The sequence below is a fragment of the Drosophila subpulchrella genome, chromosome 3L (genome assembly GCF_014743375.2).
Source record: "Drosophila subpulchrella strain 33 F10 #4 breed RU33 chromosome 3L, RU_Dsub_v1.1 Primary Assembly, whole genome shotgun sequence".
NCBI classification, from domain to species: domain Eukaryota; kingdom Metazoa; phylum Arthropoda; class Insecta; order Diptera; family Drosophilidae; genus Drosophila; species Drosophila subpulchrella.
The window spans coordinates 15,953,197-15,973,940 of record NC_050612.1 but is presented as its reverse complement, the minus strand read 5'-3'; the positions used below and the strand labels follow the sequence as shown (position 1 = coordinate 15,973,940).

Below are 20,744 nucleotides of genomic sequence, written 5' to 3'. Positions count from 1 at the left end.
ATTATCTTATACCATTGGGAATATCATTTTTTGTGTTTTTAAATTTAATAAATATAGCTGCAAGGGTATATAAGCTTCGGCTTGCCGAAGCTAACTTCCTTTCTTGTTAAAATAACATTTGATACATCAATTTTCATATATGAAAATCATACCATTTTTTCAAGTATTTTTTTTAATGTGATACGGGTTTATATCAAAATGTGTAGTTGATATGATTTTGTATTAGTATGAATTTTGATCAGCTGTTCCATACAAAATCAACTGTCAGAAATTTTAGCAATTCAACAGCCTCGGGGCTGTTGAAAATTTTGTCTTATTGCTGAAAACCAGAGTTGTCGCTGTCCTCGACTAAAAGTAAGAGTGTAACTTCGGTCAATTGTAAACATGGAGGAATTGCATTCGTATAAAATATGCTGCCTGTTAGCAGTTCTAATAGTTTAGTATTTTGGCTTATTTTCGGCATTTTTCTTTGATCATCTTAAAATTAATCATTCAACAGGGAACTTTTAGGGTCGTTCCCTTAATTGCTGAAATTGCTGAATTTTCAACAATTCAGCAATTCAACAGTTTAGGTAACACCCAGGATATGACAAAGTTAACGTTAATAAAATTCAGTTTTCAGTTTGCATAGTTTTATGTGTTCGACGCCGTCCTCGTGAAGTGGTTCATTGATCCTCCCGTCGTATTTCTACTTCTGGATCTGCTACTGACACCACTCCATGTGGGCTTAGGATTGTTCCTAGGAAGAAATTGGTTACTATTTGATAGGAATAAGGGCACACAATAAAAACTACCACCTTGCCACAATAAATACAAGCTACATATGTAAGGACAGGAACCAAACACCATTCTAAGAGTAAGCACAACATGTTATAAGTGAAAACTAAAATAAGGTTCTTAACTATTAATTCCCATGCGTTTTTTGGCTTGAAACCTACTTTAAGTTTAACATGAGGACGAGAAAACAGTCCTATGGTGCTTTAAAACATAAATAAAACGACATGCAAGATCATCAAGCGCCTTGTTAGTAAAATTTCCAACACCAAGCTAACAAAAATAGAGTTCCTTTCGGATTACCATTTTGATCATATTTCGAATTCTCAAGCGAAATCTCTTCTTCGCTGTCAAGGGCATCTTCTCTCTCACCCAAAATGCTGCTCAGGCAGGGACAATGAATGGACCTGATTATTCGAGGATCTATCAGAATAGAAAATTACTTACCGATCCCTCAAGAGCGTTAGCGTGCTGGGCTTTAGAATAAACAGCACAAATATGATGATTCCCTGAGACCAGTTGAAGTAGTCCGCTACCAGAAAAACGTTGGCCCAAGTTTTGTTGGATTGTACCAAGTAGGAGATTATCTCCAAGCTCCACGACATACCCATGATGATGAAAAGCCGCAAAAAGGAGATGTAACTAAATGGAATCATGGAATCTTAAATATTCAAGTAAATATTACATTTTAATTACGTTTGCTTGTCCGAGTTAAGCTTGTGCTTTCTCTCTTGCTTGTGTGCAAAGTTCTGTATGTCCTTCTTCACTCTTATTATACGAATAGCCGTCAGGATGAACATGGCAATGTTGAAGGCTATCAGCAATACCATCGGTCCATAGAAGTAGAGCATGGCAGACCATTCTAGGGCTGGGGATGGAAGAGGAAAGCTACATAAGCCGGAAATATTTAGAAAGCGAAATGCGGAACCCACTATAGATCCAACAATGTCCTTCGCTGCCCATCCGAGGGTTCCAGTCCTCGTTAACTACCATCTTATCGGCCAGAAAGGTGATTCCGGTCAAGATCAGCGCCATGCCCCAGGCGTAGGTGTTGTAGGCCAGAAACCTATGCTCGGGCAGGAAGCGATTGATGCTGTGTAAGGTGCCACTGAATGTATTCCACAGGTGCAGACTGATGACAGAAAGCCAAAAAAAAGGCGGCCATCACGAAAAAGTAACCCAGGTAACCAGCTGTAAGGCAGAAGCTGAACGACAAATTCCACAAGTCTAGTAACAGGAAGAGGTAGCCCATGAAGAGACATAGCATGTAGCACAGGAAGCACTTGCCGTGCAAGTTCTGTAACTTTTTAACGTAAAGATAAACGCACATCGTAAGAACCATACAAACCAGCGATGTGATAATCACTGTGGGAAGAGGGAAAATAAAGGGTCAGAAAGGACACTGGTATACCCATACCTCGCAACTTACCCACGGTCTGTGCCGTTCTGGATGGCACTATAAAGCAGTTGTGTGGCGCTATTCGAATGTATGTGGTATTATCATCTGATTCGAACTCAAAGTGCTGAAAGCAGTACTCTCTCTTGTTTAGAGTCTCGCTGTCATAGTGGCGGAAGAAAGTCCCATTCTAAAAAAAAATACTTATTAAACTTGCCACATTCTTTACCTAGCAAGCAAACCTCAAACAATGTGTAGTGATCTCTTTTATCTCGATTGTCTAGGTAGAACATATCCTCACAGGGCATCGGTAGATCCCACTGCACGATTAGTTCGTCCTTAAAGTGCCTTGTGACCTCCGATCCGTTCTTGAGGGTCACGTTCAGGTAAGGATCGTGTTCTTCAAGTTCTTCCTCCGTCATCTTTTTGGAGCAAACACCCCCATTCATGATGTGGTTGTGGGGGCAGCAAAACCTGATGCAGGGTTTCAATTTGCAAACACATCCCCTTATGTGGCTCTCCACCGTTTCCTTGGATTCGTCCGGAAGAATCCTGAAGTTATATTTCCCCGTCAACTCGGCGGGAATGAGTATCCCGTCATATAGATACGAACCATTCGGAAACCTTTGGCCTGCCGAAATATCGACAGTGTCAAAGAAATCGCAATCGTAAATATCTGCCTTTGTTTTTGGCAGAACTATCAAAGAAACAGCTAAAACCCACATATAAAGTAATACAGATATGTTCACATTTCGAAGTATCAACATTTCGAAAAATCTGCATTTATCTGAAAAGAAAGTTGAAGTTGAAAGGTTTTTGATTACTACACCCAAAAAAAGTCTTCGAGAGTCAATTTGATAAGTGTGGGTGAAAATGACACTACACCTAGGATCAAATTTTTGGGATCAATTTGATCCTAAGTGAGTGTCAAAAGTATACTACATTGTATGAAAAATCTTTTTTGATTCTAATTAGGGTCATTTTGACCAAATCCAGGGTCTCGTCGATACCTATAATTTTATTTCTATTTTCGAAATTCGAACTGCGCCTATCGTGCAAGCAAGCGTAGTTATCGATAAATCATTGTGAGCTCGACATTGCGTAAGAGACGACAAATATTTCAGTGCAAGGTGCTAGTGTTTATTGAATCACTTACCTGATTCAATTCCTAATAATATAATATGTAATATGTAATGTAGTTTGCGGTTACAAACATACTTATTTAAGCAGAAATGTTTATAAACATATAGATATATCTATTCTTTACAGCGATCTTCGAATTTATAGAAACACACTGCACATATATATGTATGTAAGCATGTAAGCACTGACGGTGACATCGCTTGCCATTTTTGAATGCAATATATTTTTTTGTCATTTAAGTTCAACGGACAACGTTTCTATGCAGATGGCCCCCTTATCCACGTATGTACACCTGGTCGACGGCAGCAAATTTATAAGATTAAAACAAGGAAGAACGCTATAGTCGAGTACCTCGACTATCAGATACCCGTTACTCAGCTAAAGGGACCAAAGGGAAGTGGAGATATGCAAGCAGCAAAGCGAGATTGAAATGCGTCACCTACCGGCGGTAGACAGATTTAAGCGTTATGGGCGTTAGAGTGGGCGTGGCAAATTTTTTTTTGGATCAATCGATAAGTATTGACGAGACCAATACATTTCAGTTAAAATTTTGTATCTAGCATGAAAATTGTGGGCGCCAGAGGCTTGGACGGTTTGCGGGAGTTAGACTGGGCTTGCAAGATTTTTCTTACTTAAGTTGCTTAGAAATAAGTCTCACAACTATATGTATATGAAATGACGAGAGAACGATCAAAACTGATTCTTATGTACAACTCTGTTGGCAGGGAGAGTTATCAAGTTTTCAAAATTTTAATTGGTACATTCTCTCTCGAGCCCACCCTTCAGCGAGAGAGTATTTGCGATAAAATACAGTTTGTCAAATAATTCTTTGCAAAAGGAACAAGATCCCAATTCTCTTTCTTTTATAGTTTCCGAGATATCCGCGTTCATATTTACGATTTTTCGAAGTTTGTGGGCGTTAAAGTGAGCGTAGAAAACTTTTTTTTTGGGTTAATCGATAGGTATAGATGAGAACAATACATTTCAGTTAAAATTTGTATTCTACCATCAAAACTGTAGGAGCCACAGCTTTGGGCGGTTTGTGGGTGTTAGTGTGGGCGTGGCACATGGCTGAAACAAACTTGCGCTGCGTATGAAGCTCAGGAATCTAAATCTAGCTCTTATAGTTTCCGAGATCTCGGCGTTCATCCGGACGGACGGACAGACGGACATGACTAGATCGACTCGACTAGTGATCCTGATCAAGAATATATATACTTTATGGGGTCGGAAACGCTTCCTTCGTGTTACATACTTTCCGACGAATCTAGTAAACCCTTTTACTCTACGAGTAACGGGTATAAAAATTAAATAAATCCCATTTTTGTTAATAAAATTAGAACTTTAAAATGAATTTTAATTACATTTTTCCTTTTGCAAAGAACTATTTGACAAACTGTATCTTATCGCAAAGTTAGCAACCCGGCAACCAGCGGCCGCCTATGTGATAGCAATATACTCTCCCGCTGGAAGCGTTGGGCTCGGGAGAGAATGTACCATTTCAAATTGTATTTAATTGTATTAATTGTATTTAATTGCATTACGTTACTAAAGATATGCCTGGGACTTTTGCTTACGTAACACTGCAACAAAGATGTCCGTTAAATTAGCGTCGGCCTGTTAGCAACGAAAGTGGAATGGTGGAATTTGGAAAATGGGGTTTTTTTTTATTTTTAAATTTTCCCGCTCAGTGGCGAGTAATCCACCGAATCGATCGAGTCGTTCTTTTTCACAATTCTGAGCAATAGAAAAGGCATTTAGAAGTTCTTTTTAAACTTGATCATCATCCACACAACAACAACCAGAAACACAATTTCTTAGATCAGCTTCTTTTTAATTTTTTGCGTGCTGTGACAATTTTAAAAAATTTAAAACGGGGATATAAGGATAAACAAGAAATGGCGCTATCAGCCAAGGGTAAACCCTTGAGCTTAGATGCTGCCGTCATAAAACGCCCAAAACTTACCGCAATACAGAAAAAAGAGACGGACGAAAGTATGGAGATGGATCATGCAGAAACACCAGAGAACGTAACGGATTCGTGTGAGACAAAAGTAAAGAAGGGAAATGACCTGGAGGATAACAGTAAAAACCAACCAAAAGATATATATAAAGACAATGGCATTGCCAGCAACAAGGAAAAACACTCTATGCAGGTATTTGAACCTCTCTTACGTATTTCAAGGAAACTTTCACACTAACAAATTCAATTTCGTTAGGGATATCAGGGTGAAATCTCTCGGATGTTAAGCTAGTGGTAACGGCAATCAGCACACCGCCTCCCCTACGTTAGGAGCGATCGGTCCTATAGGCATTAAAGTTGTTTGACAGAAATTCAGAGTCAGATATCTCTGGTTTCAGCCAAGTTTCCGTAAAAGACAAAATCTCTGCAGTAAATGCAGAGAAGTCAGCATAAAGCTTCATATTTAGTCCCCTAACATTTTGATAAGCCAAAAAAAAACTTTTTAGTTTTTTGGCGCAGTGGAAAGTCTGTTATTTGTTCTCGGTTTATTGGGAACAAATTCTTTTATTACTAAATCATCATTAAGCCAAAAGCTTTCAGAAAGTAGTACCCTAAACACATCAGGCGAAGCAAATATTTTAAAAGACGATATCATAGAGCAGAGGTCGGCAGCGACCTACCCTTCAGTTCCAAAAAAAAGTTTCACTTGTGAATCACCTGGGACATGTCCTCGTGCACAAGTGAAGAACAAGTGACGCTCCATACAGAAAATTGTATGGGATGTCCGCATTTTCACAAGTGAAAATTCAATGAAAATTTTTGGAAGTCCTACGGGATTTCACTTGTTCCTTATACTCATTTTTCGTATGGCCTGTCACGTGCCGGTGACTCGTCCCAAGTGAATCACTTGGGAAAATCAGAATTTTTCCTTGAGTTTTCACTTGTGAAATCACTTGCAAGGGACACGTCCCAAGTGAATCACTTGTGAAAATCAAAATTTTTCCTTGAGTTTTCAATTATAAAAATATAGAATTTAAAATACATACATATTTAATTTCATTTTAATTCATTTTAATTATATGGTATTATTAAGATTTTCAAAAATTGTACAATTATTGTTTCTGTTTTTTTGCTTCGTAAGCTTAATTTTAACGTTAGTCATCGCCGTTCTTAAACCTTTGTCCGGGTCCTCTGAATCCTTGGCCAACGCTCCTGAAAAAAATATGTTTAAAAAATGCGTTTTATTTGTTTAATTGTATATTTACCTTTGCAGGATTACTTTGCAGGATTTTTATTGGCACAAAACATTTCGTCATCCACTTTCGGCTAACGGAACCCATTGAATACCTTCAAAATTTACGTACTTTAAACTAAGATCAATGCACAACATCTTAAACTTAATGTAGCACTTACCTGACTTTATTATATTAACTAAACGATTAAAGTAACTCTGCTGCGCACAATTAAAATGCATGTTTCCCTTTCAATCACTCAAACAGAATGCACCAAGTCTTCTCACCCCTTTACTTGATTTCTTTTGTTTTCTCTTCGCTGTTGGCGCGTGCCACTGCACCTATACCCTTTCTAAAGCGAAAAATATCCGACTATATAATTTGTACTTCTTGAGTAAAAAATAAAATACGAATTTTTTAAAAATGTTAATACTAATACTACTAAGGTTTTAAATATTGAAATCAATTTTAACGGACTAATTTTCTATAATTACACTAAAAAAATATATTGTAATAAAAATGTATAATAAGTAAACATAACATTATAAGTAAATCCAAATTACTTAATTTTACTATAATCAAATAATTTACTTTTATAAAACAATATATATAATAACATAATATTTTCGATACACAATAATGCTCCTAAAATATTAGGGCATTCACATGTCGCTGCTCCACGAAAACTTTTCCGCCGAAATATTAGTCGCTAGCCGAACATAACGGAGAGACGCAAAAAAAATAACGGACCGGCCGAGTTTGTCTCTGCGAGCGCGGAGAATATAAGACAAGAGAGGGAAATCTCCGAATATGTGCCTCTCTTTATTGCACGATCGTTTTCGTAGGCAGTCTTCTACGCTGCGCCGACTGCTCTGCTGACGTCAACAGCGGCACAGCGTTTTAGGTACAAAAAAAAAACAAAAAAGCTTTTTGCCTTGAGCCATGTCACCGAGTCCCTAATGCAGAACTGAAGGGAATGGACAAACTCATCACTTCCTTAACACCTTTTTGATGCCATTTCATAATGAAAGAATGCCTGCTGGAATGTTGTCATTTACGACTGGGCAGGCTCAATATTGAGCCCTTATTGCAGCAGACCACACAAAATGATACACCAACACAACCAAAGAGCTTTACACAGACAACGCACACAAGCCAGATCGAAAATCCACATCGAAGATCCATACCAAAAATGTTGCCGTACATTCCGTTGTATGGCTGTTACCCATCTTGTAGTTTATATTATCTTTGGTTGAACCAAAAGCGTCTTTAGTATTTCTTACTTAATGTTGCTCACATCTAATTCTCTTACAATTTTATTTAGAATGTCTTACTGACGAGAGTACGATCGAATCTTATCCTTTGCTACACCGTCGTCCAATATTAAACTATCCAAAATGATTTTTGGAAGTCGAATCAGTCCGAAGACACGCGGTCCGAAAAGAGAAAAGTACTTTTAAGCTCTCCCTCTGTCGCCATGTCTCAGATGAAACAGCTAGACTTTTGTACACCCTTGCCTTTTGAATAATGCGACATTTTTTCGTAAATGTTACAACAACCAATTAAAATAATATGTTTGGGTTTTAAATTGTTTGTATTTCTTAAAAAAATTCAGCAGAGTGCCACGCCACAAGCCGCCCAAAACTGTGGCTCCAACAGTTTTGATACTAGAATAAAAATGTTAACTGAAATGTATTGTTCTCATCAATACCTATTGATTGACCCAAAAAAAAGTTTGCCACGCCCACTTTAACGCCCACAAACTTAAAAAAATCGTTAATATGAACGCGGATATCTCGGAAAATATCAAAGATAGAGAAATGTGATTTCAGATTTAGATTCCGTAGGCTTGAGCGCAGCGCAAGTTTGTTACGCGAATATGCCACGCCCACTCTAACGCCCACAAACCGCCCAAGCCTGTGGCGCCCACAATTTTCATGCTAGATAAAAAAATTTTAACTGAAATGTATTGGTCTCGTCAATACCTATCGATTGATCCAAAAAAAAAACTGCCATGCCCACTCTAACGCCCACAACGCTTAAATCTGTCTACCGCCGGTAGGTGGCGCATTTCAATCTCGCTTTGCTGCTTGCATATCCCCATTTTCCTTTGGTCCCTTTAGCTGAGTAACGGGTATCTGATAGTCGAGGTACTCGACTATAGCGTTCTTCATTGTTTTTCTATTAATTTGATTCAATTGATTTGTTTTGATTGATTTGATGAATATAAATAGATAACAATAGAAAATTTTGTTAGGTCGATTATTAAATAAACGTTGAAGTGGGAGCCTCGGAAAGTAGCAATTTTTAACGGTTCATAAATCTTTAACGACATTGTGCCTAACCGAAGTAGACACTTCTGGGTCACACCGCGGGACAAGGGGGTAATGAGCACTTGTCGCTGGCACGGGGACGCTTTGCTGACAGGACGATCGCGTCGCGGCAATGGTAAAGATGGTTGCTGCGATGCCGGACCACAGGCGATGCTGAACTGCGCTGAGGTTGAGCTAACGTGGTTAGCTGCTAGTTGAGATAGTGTATTACGAGCCCTATTCCTAGAGGTAGGAAGTAGAACCGCGGAGTTATGAGGTGTTGATAACTGATTTATTCTTCATTTGATACATGCTTATATACTACTTGGAACACGGAAGATTAGTGTAATGATTAGTGAAATAAGCTATATTCTAAAGTAGGTCAGGGAATTATGATTATGGTAGCAGTTTGCGTAGTTGGCGCGGCTGACATTGCAATATGTGCTGACTGCATTGGCGAGTCAGTGTGCCGTTAAGTCGGTGAGACGGTGACTTAGTGAGACATATAATATGCTGATCAGCAGTTCTCATCTGCAATGAGTGCTGCTGATATGATACACATAATAATTTATAGTGGTGCTAATTTTTTTTAATTTGTTTTCTCTTATACTTAATCGTGTATGAAAATGGTTTGAGTGCGTCTTCTAGTTATTTTTTTTTTTAAAAAAAACCGAAAAGTAACTAAAAGTTTCCGATTTTTATCTATTCCATATCAAATTCGAATAAATTTTACTTTTAGTTCGTTGAAAAGTTCAAGCTTTTAGAGAAAAACTCAAAAAACTGCATCCTTCTAACTATCCCTGGAAAGAAATTATAGATTTTTGGTTAAAAAATAAAAAATTATTATCTGCATCCGACACAGGTTTCTGCTTTCAAATAGACAATTTTTTATAAATGCTATTAGAACGTGGAACGAGCTTCCCAACTACATAAAAGAAACTAGGATCGCAACGCTATTTAAGACAAAACTTCTCACACCTAAAAAATAGCAGTTCTAGTCTACTATAAGGTATATTATCCTATTTTAACATTGCGACTTATCCCCAAAACCTTTTCCATAGTTTTTTAATTTCGATTTAACTTTATTTCTATTTATCTAAATGTTCAACAATAAATGTAACATGTATGTCATTAGTTTTAGAACCAATTTTGTCCAAATTTAAATATGTTTACCAGTTGTGACTAGCGCTGTAATTTATAGGTTTTAGAACTTGCAGCGTTAGGTAGCCTAAAACAATAAAAAATAATAATAAATTAACTTTCTGGCCCAGTGTGCAAATCATATATCGATCAAATATCGTCTGTATCTAAAATATATGAATCTACAGGAAACGATAAAATACATTCAAAAGTCATAAATTTATAATTTATTAAAAATCTTAAATTAAATGGTTTTTCTTAGAACTGAAATGGTCAGAATTAAAATTTGTTTTTGCAGTCACACTGCAACATCGATAATCTTTTTTAAACACGTCTTACGTTTAACCTGGAATGGTCGGAATTGAAATTTATTTTTGCAGTCTGCGCGATAACAATGCACTATCGATAATCTTTTTTAAACATCAAACCATCGAAATCGATTCGGATTGGATTACGTTGCTTACGTCTTACGTTTAACCTGGAATGGTCAAAACTGAAATTTATTTTTACAGTATGCGCGATAACAATGCACTATCGATAATCTTTTTTAAACATCGAGCCACCGAAATCGATTCGGATTGGATTACGTTTGCTTACGTCTACGTTTGCTGGCAATTTTCAGTGTGACCGCAGCACGGCCAACTAAAAATACCGCCATGAGCGCAAATGAAAAATTTGGCATAATGGGCCTCACGGGAACTGGCCACAATGAACAAAAATTTTTCGTTGGTTGAGTTTCTTTCGGTTTGTTTTCGTTTATTCCGTTTCCGAGAGGCTGTCCCCCTTTTTCACTGACACTTACGTTTTGCCGACACTTACGTTTTCTTACGTTTTTAAAAACAAACAAGCGAGTAGTCTTTCAAAATCGCCCCAACTCGAACGACGGGTGATTTTTCGTTGGTTCAGTTTCTTTCGGTTTGTTTTCGTTTTTCGGTTTTTCCGAGAAAACCCCCAAGAAGTGAAAAAGACTAAACTTAAAAGCGCAATCTCTCAATCTTGTTTATTGACGACCGGTCCTAGTGAATTCAGTTGCGTTTTTTTTCCGCCGATTTGTTGTCTTTACCACAAAGCCGCTGCTGAAGTGTGAGTGTGTGAGTGTCGGTGTCTGTGTTTCTGTGGCCCCTTCCCGAAAGTGTTGAAAACATAGTTTGCATTTATTTAATAAAAACAAAAAGGAAAAAGTGCTAGTACAGCAGCGCAAAGAGAGAGGTGAGAATCCACATTCTCTTCGTTTCCTTTTGGTATTGCAGCTCCTTTTTGTTGTAGTTGCGTGTGTAATTATTATTATTATTCTTCCCCCTTGTCCGCTTGTCTGCATCGGTCCCTCTCCCACACACAGCCTCCTTTCAGATTCAGATTCAGGCGGAAAGGAGAGAGAACCAAAGGTTGTTCACACACACACAGAGAGAATTGCTAAGCCGCACGAACGTAATGCAATGAAGGAAGTGGCAATAGCAGCAGATAAGAGAGAATTAAGGAGAACGGAAGATAGCCAAGATGCACTGCAATTAAACGTTGATTGTTTGTTTACAAATTCTTCAATTAAGCGTAACTGCAACTGCCACTCGCCCCTTTGATTTGCCCAAGTTGTCTGGAGCAACAACAAATGCAATTGCGCCAATCGATAGATTAGAGCAGAACAAAGGGAATGAGGAAAAGTAATAGAAGCGCAAATCAGCTGCTATTTTACACTGATAAAATAAGTGAGCAATATTTTTTCATTGATTTTTTTAAATCTTCTTTTACTCTCCCACTCTCTGGCTGAGTATTCAATAGGTAGTCTTATTAAAAAACAGTTGACCATTTAATGAGGATTTTAACTATATTAAATAATTGATTTATTTCTTCCTTTACTCTCTGGCTGAGTATTCAATGGGTAGTCCTATTAAAAAAAGTTTACTATCAAATGAGGATTTTAATTATATTAAATCATAATTTAGAACAAATTTGGGCGATTGCATTTGGGAGTGTATGAGTGTCGCCCGGGTCTTCAGCCAGGGACTGTGTTGCATGTGGAATATGAACACGAAAATAGCATATTCGGAATGTTGAGCGCTGAACAAACACTCGCGGGGTGCGCTCCTCCCTCCCCCTCCCCCTTTTTACCAGCCCCCAGATGCAATAAAAATTAAAAGGCAAACAACGATAAGCGGACTAAACCCCGCCTTGGGTGACTACCCCATGCCTTCCTCTGGGGTCGCCACCCCTTCCACAACGAACATATGGCAACCCTGAGGCATAACGGTATAGGCAGGCATAAAATAAAACCCAGCAAACGCATATGCCAGCCGATAATTAATGTCAGGCCAGCGTAATTGATGCGTCGCCGGCACGAGAGAAAATCAATCGGGTAGTATAGTATAACCTGTTTTCCGCCCAGAGTTCCCTGCTCCATTTTAAAAGCAATTTACCAGAGGGTGCCGCCACCAGGTGGACCACAACCCTTGTAGGAAATTCGATTTGGTCCAAGCATTTGCTTTGAGCTCCCCCAATTTCCTTTTTTTTGAAGCATGCTAGATTTAATATATAAAATATAAAGGAGTGTAATACTGATTTCGCTATGTAGTATAGAATATTTCTTTAAAATATACCACAATGATTTTCAGCTCATCAATTTGGTATATTTTAAAGAAATTAGTTTACAAAGTAAGCTGTACATCAAACTAAAGCTGAAAGTGAAAAATGTAAAGCTAAAAATGGTGCATCCTAGCTCATTTGACTTTGATTGGGGTGGCCAGGCGTCGAAAGCAATTCGTCCTCAAAACGAAAATCGCCTTGATGGATGTCGGGTGTAATTGAAGTTGAGTGACGTCGGGTTGTCCCCTGCTTATCGCCATGCCCCCTAAAACCCACATCTGAAAGCTTATCTTAAGGCCCGCTTTGTTTTGCCTAGGCTTTTTTGTTTTCCTTGTGGCTTTCGTTTCGAATTTCGTTTCCTTGGAAGTTCCACGTCTGCGGTTTTCATTACCCCATACGGATCCATTGTGCGCCCGTAGCCCTTGTCTCTGGAATGGTTTCATTGATTGAGCAACCCCCGAGTGAGGAGCACTCGACAATCCCAAGCCGAGATCACAAGTATGTACTTGCCGAGAGGCGGAGGTCAGGCCAGGGAAAATGCCCTTAGAAAGTGCTAGGCCAGCTTTATGGACTCCAACCGGTTTAACAAGGGGTTCTCTTCAGTTCAACCGAATGAAGAAAGAGTCGCGCAGATAGAAACGGAAGCTGGGGCTGCCCCCAGACCGTTATTCGGTCAACGGAATGGAGAAAGAGCTGGGTAAACAAACAGACATTAAATGCAAATATGTATCTGCCCCAATGATAATTTCGCACAGAAAGTCGGTCAACGAACCAAAAAGTCGAGGAAGAGGGGCTCAACAATGGGGCACCGCCTAGGTGTTGTCCATTTCGATTTCGATTTCATAATGAAAAGTCAAAGCGGCTGGCTGTCCATTGACAAGCTGCCCTAAATGGACGCCAAACTAAACTGGCTTCCGGGCAAATATGGCGCCCAACGTGGAGCTGGCACTCTGCCTCGCTTCCCGCTTACCGCTTTATTCATCTAGTTTCGTAACCCTGTCCCGTGGGCGCCTGAGAATGACGCAACCATCCATTAGCTTGTTTTTAATAATATTCTGATGGTGTTCTGATTTGATAACCTGTTGATAATCTAGGCAAATATTGCAAATGTCCAAATGAAAGGTCGGTGAGAGATGGTGGAAAATAATATAAAAAGGAAGTCAAACTAAGTTTATAGTGCCGGATTTAAAGCTTTTGAAAGTGGTTTAGAAAGGGGCGATTAGTTCTTTGCACATTTCATATAACAGATTCAGATTGACCACTGCGTATTTTCGATTTATGGTATTTACACAAACTGATAATGAAATGTCGATGAGGAAATCAGCCGGAGGTGCTCCTATTGACGGTCGATCACATTGTGTTCTTAAGTCACATTTATTTATTGCCCATTTGTGATTTCTTTGGGACACCACATAAATTACCTGTATGCCACTCTATTTTAGTTATGTACTATGTCTGGCATTAGTTTTGCTGCTAGATCCGTCCGCTTTACCCATCTGTCTCTTTCGCCTGACAACAGTCCGGAAACGTATTATTTATATAGAACAGCATACAGAAATATCTCTCCCTATACTGAGATATTTTTACTTGCGACAATTGTGGCTCTCCCTGCTAATGAGAAAAAACCAAAAAATAGTGCGTTTTTAGAAATTCAAGATTCAAAAAAGTAACCTGTGCCTCATTTCGTTATCGATAAAAGAGGCTTAACGCCCCCGATATGTGGCTAAAAGCGGCCACTGACTCAAGGGAACTCGCTAGTTAGCCCCCGTTCGATAATTACTAGCAACTGCATGGTAACCACGGAAAAAGCTCTGTATCCCTCTTCTTGGCCCTTTTCAATTTGAGCCGTGTCCGCATCGCGGAGCTCAACAAAAGCGGTTTTAACCCAGTTTAGCAGAACAGTCGACGTCTGCGGAAAATAAGGTTGAAAGGTAAAATAGGTGGAATAGTGCTTACAATTATGCACACACAGATACTTGGGTCTGCGTATATTAGTCGAGAGCATTTAAGCCAATTACACGGCACATCAATCATTAGCAAATACGATTTGTGCCACACGGCTTGGGGCAACTGCACTGAAAGAATCTGAATGAGTTTTGCGGTGGTCCAGGTTTTATTGTGCTCGAAATTGGGAGACTATTTGTTTACTAAAAAAAGTGTAGTTTTAGATTAGCAATCTATTTTATTGATCCTTAACCTGCAAATGTGTTCAAATTTGTGTTTAATATTTGTGCCTTTAACATATGAGTATGAAGATTAGTTGAGCTTAGAAGCCAAGGTTCAAGACTTAACATGAGTTCCGGAAAGTCATAAAATTTTTCCGTAGTGCACAAATGCTAAACGAGCCTGTAGTAGTACCTGCCCCCTATACTATGTCTTATCTACAAGTTTGACAACAGTTATACTGGGCTCTACGATAGGCCGCAAGGCAAAGAAGGCCTGAAAGACAAAAATATTAGTCACCCAGCACTTGTCGATTGTCAACGACTTCGTTTGTTTGCCTGGGTTTGCACTACGTGGAGGTATGCACCATAAAATTCCGCGGGGCCCATGGAAATGAGGGGCAGGAAAACCGAACCCAACGGCCTGGGTTGTTAGGAAGTGAGTGAGTGAGTGAGTGAGTGAGTGAAGTAGTGTATCGGACATAAAATAACAACTAAGAATATAAACAACTGCAGCGGAAGAGGAGGCGAGAGCTTTTTTATTGCTTCTATCAAGCCGTAAGTCGGTGCACATAAAAACCTCGTTCTCACCACCTCTCGTTTTTCAGTCAATCATATTTCCATCCACATGAAAGGGAGCCGAGGGAGGCAGCCGCCAAGTTAACTGGAAACAAAACAAAACAACCAGCCAGCCAGCATATAAAGCAAACGAATACAAACACTCTTGCCAATTTATCGAATAAACAAGAAGCCGAGCCAGGAGAGACCCAGAGCCCCGCCAGCCAAGGAGCTCCTTCTCCGCAATCAGCGCCCTCCAACGTGATATACGTACTTTTGCACCCCTCGATCCCGAACCGAATCATGGAGTTCATGGAGTCCGGTCATGTTTGAGCGCTTCCGACTGAGCAACCTGACCAGAACCTTTCGCCAGAGAGGAGGCGGCCCAGAACTGGCGCGCGACAAGAAGAACCCGCTTCGGCTGCAATGCGTCACCGTCCTTTTCCTAGATGACATCACGCACACCTTTCGGATCGAGGTAAGACCCCACCTTGCAGGCCTCTAGTTAACATAGTTCCAACCCCCAAAAAGCCCATAAACGAGTTTACTTGGCCATGGTTTCCAAGTCAAAGAATAATTGATTTAATGGGCCATATAACAGCATGAGTGTACTGTGCGTGTGTCGGCAAAGAGATGGTTGAGGAAAAGCTGGTACCTATAATATTCAAACCGCAACTGTTTGCGTAGCAGTCGCATTAGCCATGCGCTTAATTATTCCATATGCGAATCGTAGTCAAAACAAAGAAAGTTTTCGAGGTCTTCATCTGTTAATCATCACTATTCATTTATTCACTTTATATCTTCGTTTTTTTTTGGCTCTGCACTCGAAGCTCACTTTCATCTCGACTAGCATCTCCAGACACGCACTTGTCCGCATTGTTTCCCAATCTCCATCCGAGGTTTCACTTTCTTTCACCTCGATGATCGACTAGTGTGTGCTGCGGTTGCCGCAGATGAAAATTATAATCGAGATGGGATCTGTCTACCAAATAGCAACTAAATGGAAGTCTCTTAATCCCTGTAATGGCACCGTGGGCCATAGAGGCAGAAATTCCAGCAAAGATTTGCTTTTGAGGTTGCTTTTTATTTGAGACGAAATTGGCCTAGAAAATAAAAGCATGAGCTTAGCTAGCTAATGAAAATTGTATTAATCGCCATCCTTTCTTCTTTTCTAGAAACGTGCGAAAGGATCTGAACTCTTGAATCAGGTCTTTAAATATCTCGAGCTATCCGAAAGGGACTACTTTGGTTTACTATTTCCGCAGAAGCCGGGTGACGTTGTGGTAAGTCATGGGTCTCCCCATTTTTGTAGAGCATTTCTAATTTCTCCTCTTGTATCCCATTTCCAGAGATGGGTGGATGCCCAGAAGCAGTTCAAGAAGCAATGCAGCAGCGTTTCGCTCGACAACGATGCCGTTCCATTATTAGAATTTAGGGTTAAGGTGAGATGACAGCCTTCTGTTCACCATATTTAAGGGAACTTAAGATCTCTCCTCTCTTTTCCTCGCAGTTCTTTGTAAGCGATCCCAGCCGACTGCAGGAGGAGTTCACTCGCTACCAGTTCTATCTGCAGATCAAGCGCCACATTCTGCTGGGCAAGCTGCCATGCTCCAGCAACACCCAGTGCCTGCTTGCCAGCTACACGGTGCAATGTAAGCCATTGATTGCCCACAGAAGACCATTCGATTAATACCCCTCATCCCGTCCACAGCCGAGTTGGGCGACTTCAATGCGACGGAACACCAGCCGGGCTATTTGAGCGGGATGCAGCTGCTCTGCGACCAGACGACCGAGGCGGAGCGAAAGGTGGGAGAACTGCACAAGCTGCACCGCGGCCAGCTGCCGGCAGACGCGGAGTACAACTACCTGGAGCACGCCAAGCGACTGGAGCTGTATGGGATTGACCTGCACAAGGCCACCGACTCCAATGGCAAGGAGCTGCAGCTGGGCGTGTCGGCGGTGGGACTGCTCGTCTTCCAGCACTCGCTGCGGGTCAACACCTTCTCGTGGAGCAAGATGGTCAAGGTGTCGTTCAAACGCAAGGACTTCTTCATCCAGCTGCGACGCGAGCCCAGCGAGAACTATGACACTCTGCTGGGATTCGCAATGAGCAGCCACAAGCACGCCAAAGCGCTGTGGAAGTCCTGCGTGGAGCACCACAGCTTCTTCCGCCTGAAGCGGCCACATCGCCTCTCGCGCTTCCTTAACATCAGCCTGGGTAGCAAGTTCTACTACTCTGGGCGCACGGAGCTTCAGGCGGTTCAGGAGTCCAAGCAACGCGGTCGCATCCACAAGGTTTTTGTGCGCTCTCCCAGCAAGCGGCTCCTGGGAGCGTCTGGTGTATGCGGAACATCAGGCTCCTCGGGCGGAACTCCGATGCTGCAGCACAGCGGCTCCGAGAGCGCCACCTCCCACAACAACGGCAAGTTGGCCACCGGAGGCACCATTCTTACCATCACCAAGACGAGCCGCCCCCACGACAATAAGGTCACCTCCAAAGAGGCGGACTCGATGCCGCGAAAGGCCTGGGAGCAGCAGAGCGACGAGTACGACATCCAGCTGTAAGTAGGAAATTGTATTTACTAGAAACTGCTTATAAAATACACTTGCGGCTTGCCTTTCAGCGATGTGGGCTTCATTGAGCAGTGCACCCGTCGCTTCGAGTCTACCTCGCCATCGCCCATGCCGCCCGCATACAGCTCCGGCCAGCACAGTCCACTCCTGCTGCCCACGACCATCGCGGACGCAGTGGGTCAGCAGCAGCCGGAGAGCGGCAGCGACCTAATCACCATACGTTTGCAGGCTGACGAGCAGGGACGCTATGGTTTCAACGTGAAGGGAGGAGTGGATTTAAGCCTGCCCGTCCAGGTTTCCAAAGTGGTGCCCCATACGCCCGCCGATCGCTGCACTCCGCGTGTTTGCGAGGGCGACGAGGTGCTCATGATTAATGGACGGGATGTGCACGGCCTGCGGCACGAGCAGGTGGTGGCCATGATTCGCGACTGCCGTCACCAGGCCAGCGGTGAACTGCTGCTGACGGTGCGTCCGCAGCGCTCGGCGCCTCTGCTCCTGGAGGAGGAACCGCTGTACCAGTACGTTCCGGAGAGCGACGAGATCGGCTCGCACTCCAATCTGCTCGATGGCGATGCTCTGTTCACTCAGAGCCTGCTGTTGCTCAGCGACGGACTGGCCTCGGGCGCCCTGCTGGCCCAGTACGAGCTCATGTACAGGAAGAACCCGGATCTGGCCATCACCGAAGCTCGCAAGCCGGCCAATGCACCCAAGAACCGATATCGAGACATATCGCCATGTGAGTGTATAGTCAAATCTTAAATCAACACATGTAAACATTGCTGACTCTTTCAGATGACTGCACGCGGGTTTCTCTGGTCAACTCGCTAACTGGCGACTACATCAACGCCAACTACGTGAACATGGAGATTCCCGGCGGAGCGGTGAACCGGTATATCGCCACCCAGGGACCGCTGGCCAGCACCACAACAGACTTTTGGCGCATGGTGCAGCAGGAGAGCAGCCATCTCCTGGTGATGCTGACGACAGTGATGGAGTCTGGTCGCCAAAAGTGCCATCAGTATTGGCCGGTGACCGGCGAAGAGCTTCACATGGCGGAGGGATTCTCGGTGCGCTGCCTCAGCGAGAAACCGGACGAGACGGGTAGCTTTGTCTTTCGCGAGTTTGTGCTAAAGGACAAGCACGAACAGCGGCACATCCACCACATGCAGTACCTGGCCTGGCCGGACCACTGTGTGCCCTCCGATCCCAACCTTTTTCTGGAGTTCACGGAGCGCGTGCGCGCCGCCCGGAACCGCACGCTTCTCCAGGAGATCGAGGAGAGCCTGAAGCAGGTGCGCCTAATGGACGCCGATGCGGATGCCGACGAGAATGGTGGCCTTATGCGGGAACGCAAGTGCGCGGCGAGCAACGGAGCCACGCCGGAGGACGAGACGCCCGTCTCGACGAGCGTCCATCAGTGAGTATCCGGATTAAGAGAGATCTTCAAGACTCCTTAACTTTACTCTATGAATCTCCAGGTGCATCAGTGCCGCCAATCCACCTGTGATCGTCCACTGCTCGGCGGGAATCGGACGCACTGGAGTGCTCATACTGATGGACACTGCGCTGGCCTTGATGGAGGCTCGTGAGCCGGTGTATCCCTTGGACATTGTGCGCACCATGCGCGATCAGCGTGCCTGCATGGTGCAGAATGTGGTGAGTATGGCTGCAATGGATTTACCGAGGGGTTGCTCATACGTATCCTTAAATTCCAGAGCCAGTACCGCTTCGTGTGCGAGTGCATCTGCGCCGCCTACATGAAGATCTCGCGCAGCAGTGCCGCCATCAACGACGACGAGGATTAGTGGGGGCAGGACAATCCAGCTACGCAATCTACAATCTTCCGCTTTACACGCCCCAAAACGATTCGAGTTTTTCTTATTCTATACGACCCTACGTCTAAATCTATCTAATTGTTAGAACCCGTAGACATATGTTTAAAATCGATTGTATATCATTACTATTACCGACCCCATATATTGTATTATCAACTCCGTTCGTAAGGTACCCCTTAATACACACTTATACATTTTCTCCGTCAGTCGCCGGAAGTGCTGCAAGGAAACGATTCTAAATTTACAAAGCCACCACGGAACGGTTAACGAAGTGAACCAACTACCTAATCGATGTATACAAATACAAAGCGCAAGCGAGACAAATGGCAATTTATTTACACCCATCCAACGCTACACGCCACCCACAATTGGCGGTCGAGAACAATACGCAAACCGCAACCGAGAATACGATCCTTATACACTGAGAGACAACATGAGAAGATGAAACTGTTAGTATTTTAGCACCAAATAAATTCATAAATGTATTTATGCTGAACAAAACTCCAATAAAATGTGTAATTAAAAACAATGTTTTTGTTTCTACTGGTAAATATTATGTATATATATGGAATTTCTCTTCATATGTCACTATAAGACGCCAGATTTTATGTGAAATTACTTTTTATAAACCATGTTTCTGCGTTACTTGACTAGTAAACAATTATTCGTACAAAAGCAAATGTATTATGTATTAAATTCATTGCTTTTCTGAATAAAATTTTTAACCAAAATATCACAAATAATAATGGAAATTGGATGTTAATAATGGGTATAATTTGGGATAAAATCTCGATTATTAGGTTTTCACTGTTCGGGAGGGCGGATTTTTTCTCTGATTATTAGAAAGAGTTATGGGAATGGGAAAGTACTTTTTAAAAATCTGTTTTTTTTTTAGATTAGTTCCCTTGACTAGCTTACAATTTTTTGTACAAAAATAATTGAGTTATGTATAAAATTAATTGTTTTTATAAACACAAATGTTAAGCAATCAAATATCACTGCAAATCGGATGTTAAAAAATGGTTTAGTATGGGATAAAATCTCGATAATCAGAAGGATTTCACTATTCGAAGGGCGC

At 41.9% G+C, this 20,744-nt stretch overlaps 2 protein-coding genes across 4 annotated transcripts; one reads left to right on the top strand and one right to left on the bottom strand.

Annotated features, from left to right (window-relative positions):
* Positions 1 to 170: 170 nt before the first annotated feature.
* Positions 171 to 4,018, bottom strand: LOC119552707 (G-protein coupled receptor Mth-like). Its single transcript, XM_037862457.1, is given in 9 exon segments — positions 171 to 739; positions 1,078 to 1,154; positions 1,222 to 1,416; positions 1,471 to 1,642; positions 1,707 to 1,929; positions 1,931 to 2,139; positions 2,204 to 2,360; positions 2,413 to 2,957; positions 3,946 to 4,018. Coding segments are annotated over 8 exon segments (1,632 nt in total). The 5' UTR covers positions 2,938 to 2,957; positions 3,946 to 4,018; the 3' UTR covers positions 171 to 665.
* Positions 4,019 to 10,741: 6,723 nt separating this feature from the next.
* Positions 10,742 to 20,195, top strand: LOC119552700 (tyrosine-protein phosphatase non-receptor type 4). Of its 3 annotated transcripts, none has more exons than XM_037862437.1 (10): positions 10,742 to 11,051; positions 15,308 to 15,735; positions 16,433 to 16,540; positions 16,607 to 16,699; positions 16,768 to 16,909; positions 16,969 to 17,818; positions 17,882 to 18,567; positions 18,624 to 19,248; positions 19,310 to 19,487; positions 19,547 to 20,195. In XM_037862437.1, exons 2-10 carry the CDS (start codon positions 15,583 to 15,585, stop codon positions 19,634 to 19,636), a joined length of 2,925 nt encoding a protein of 974 aa, XP_037718365.1. In that variant the 5' UTR covers positions 10,742 to 11,051; positions 15,308 to 15,582; the 3' UTR covers positions 19,637 to 20,195. The 3 variants fall into 3 exon arrangements, with proteins under 3 accessions (XP_037718365.1, XP_037718364.1, XP_037718366.1); XM_037862436.1 differs by having other exon boundaries at positions 10,742 to 11,169; XM_037862438.1 differs by lacking the exon at positions 10,742 to 11,051 and adding an exon at positions 15,121 to 15,138.
* Positions 20,196 to 20,744: the final 549 nt, after the last annotated feature.

Excerpts from the sequence above, each read along its gene's own strand:
- LOC119552700 (XM_037862437.1), top strand. The coding sequence starts at position 15,583 with ATGTTTGAGCGCTTCCGACTGAGCAACCTGACCAGAACCTTTCGCCAG. Across the intron at positions 16,541-16,606 it reads AGAAGCCGGGTGACGTTGTG|AGATGGGTGGATGCCCAGAA; the intron begins GTAAGTCATGGG and ends TCCCATTTCCAG. Across the intron at positions 16,700-16,767 it reads TATTAGAATTTAGGGTTAAG|TTCTTTGTAAGCGATCCCAG; the intron begins GTGAGATGACAG and ends TTTTCCTCGCAG.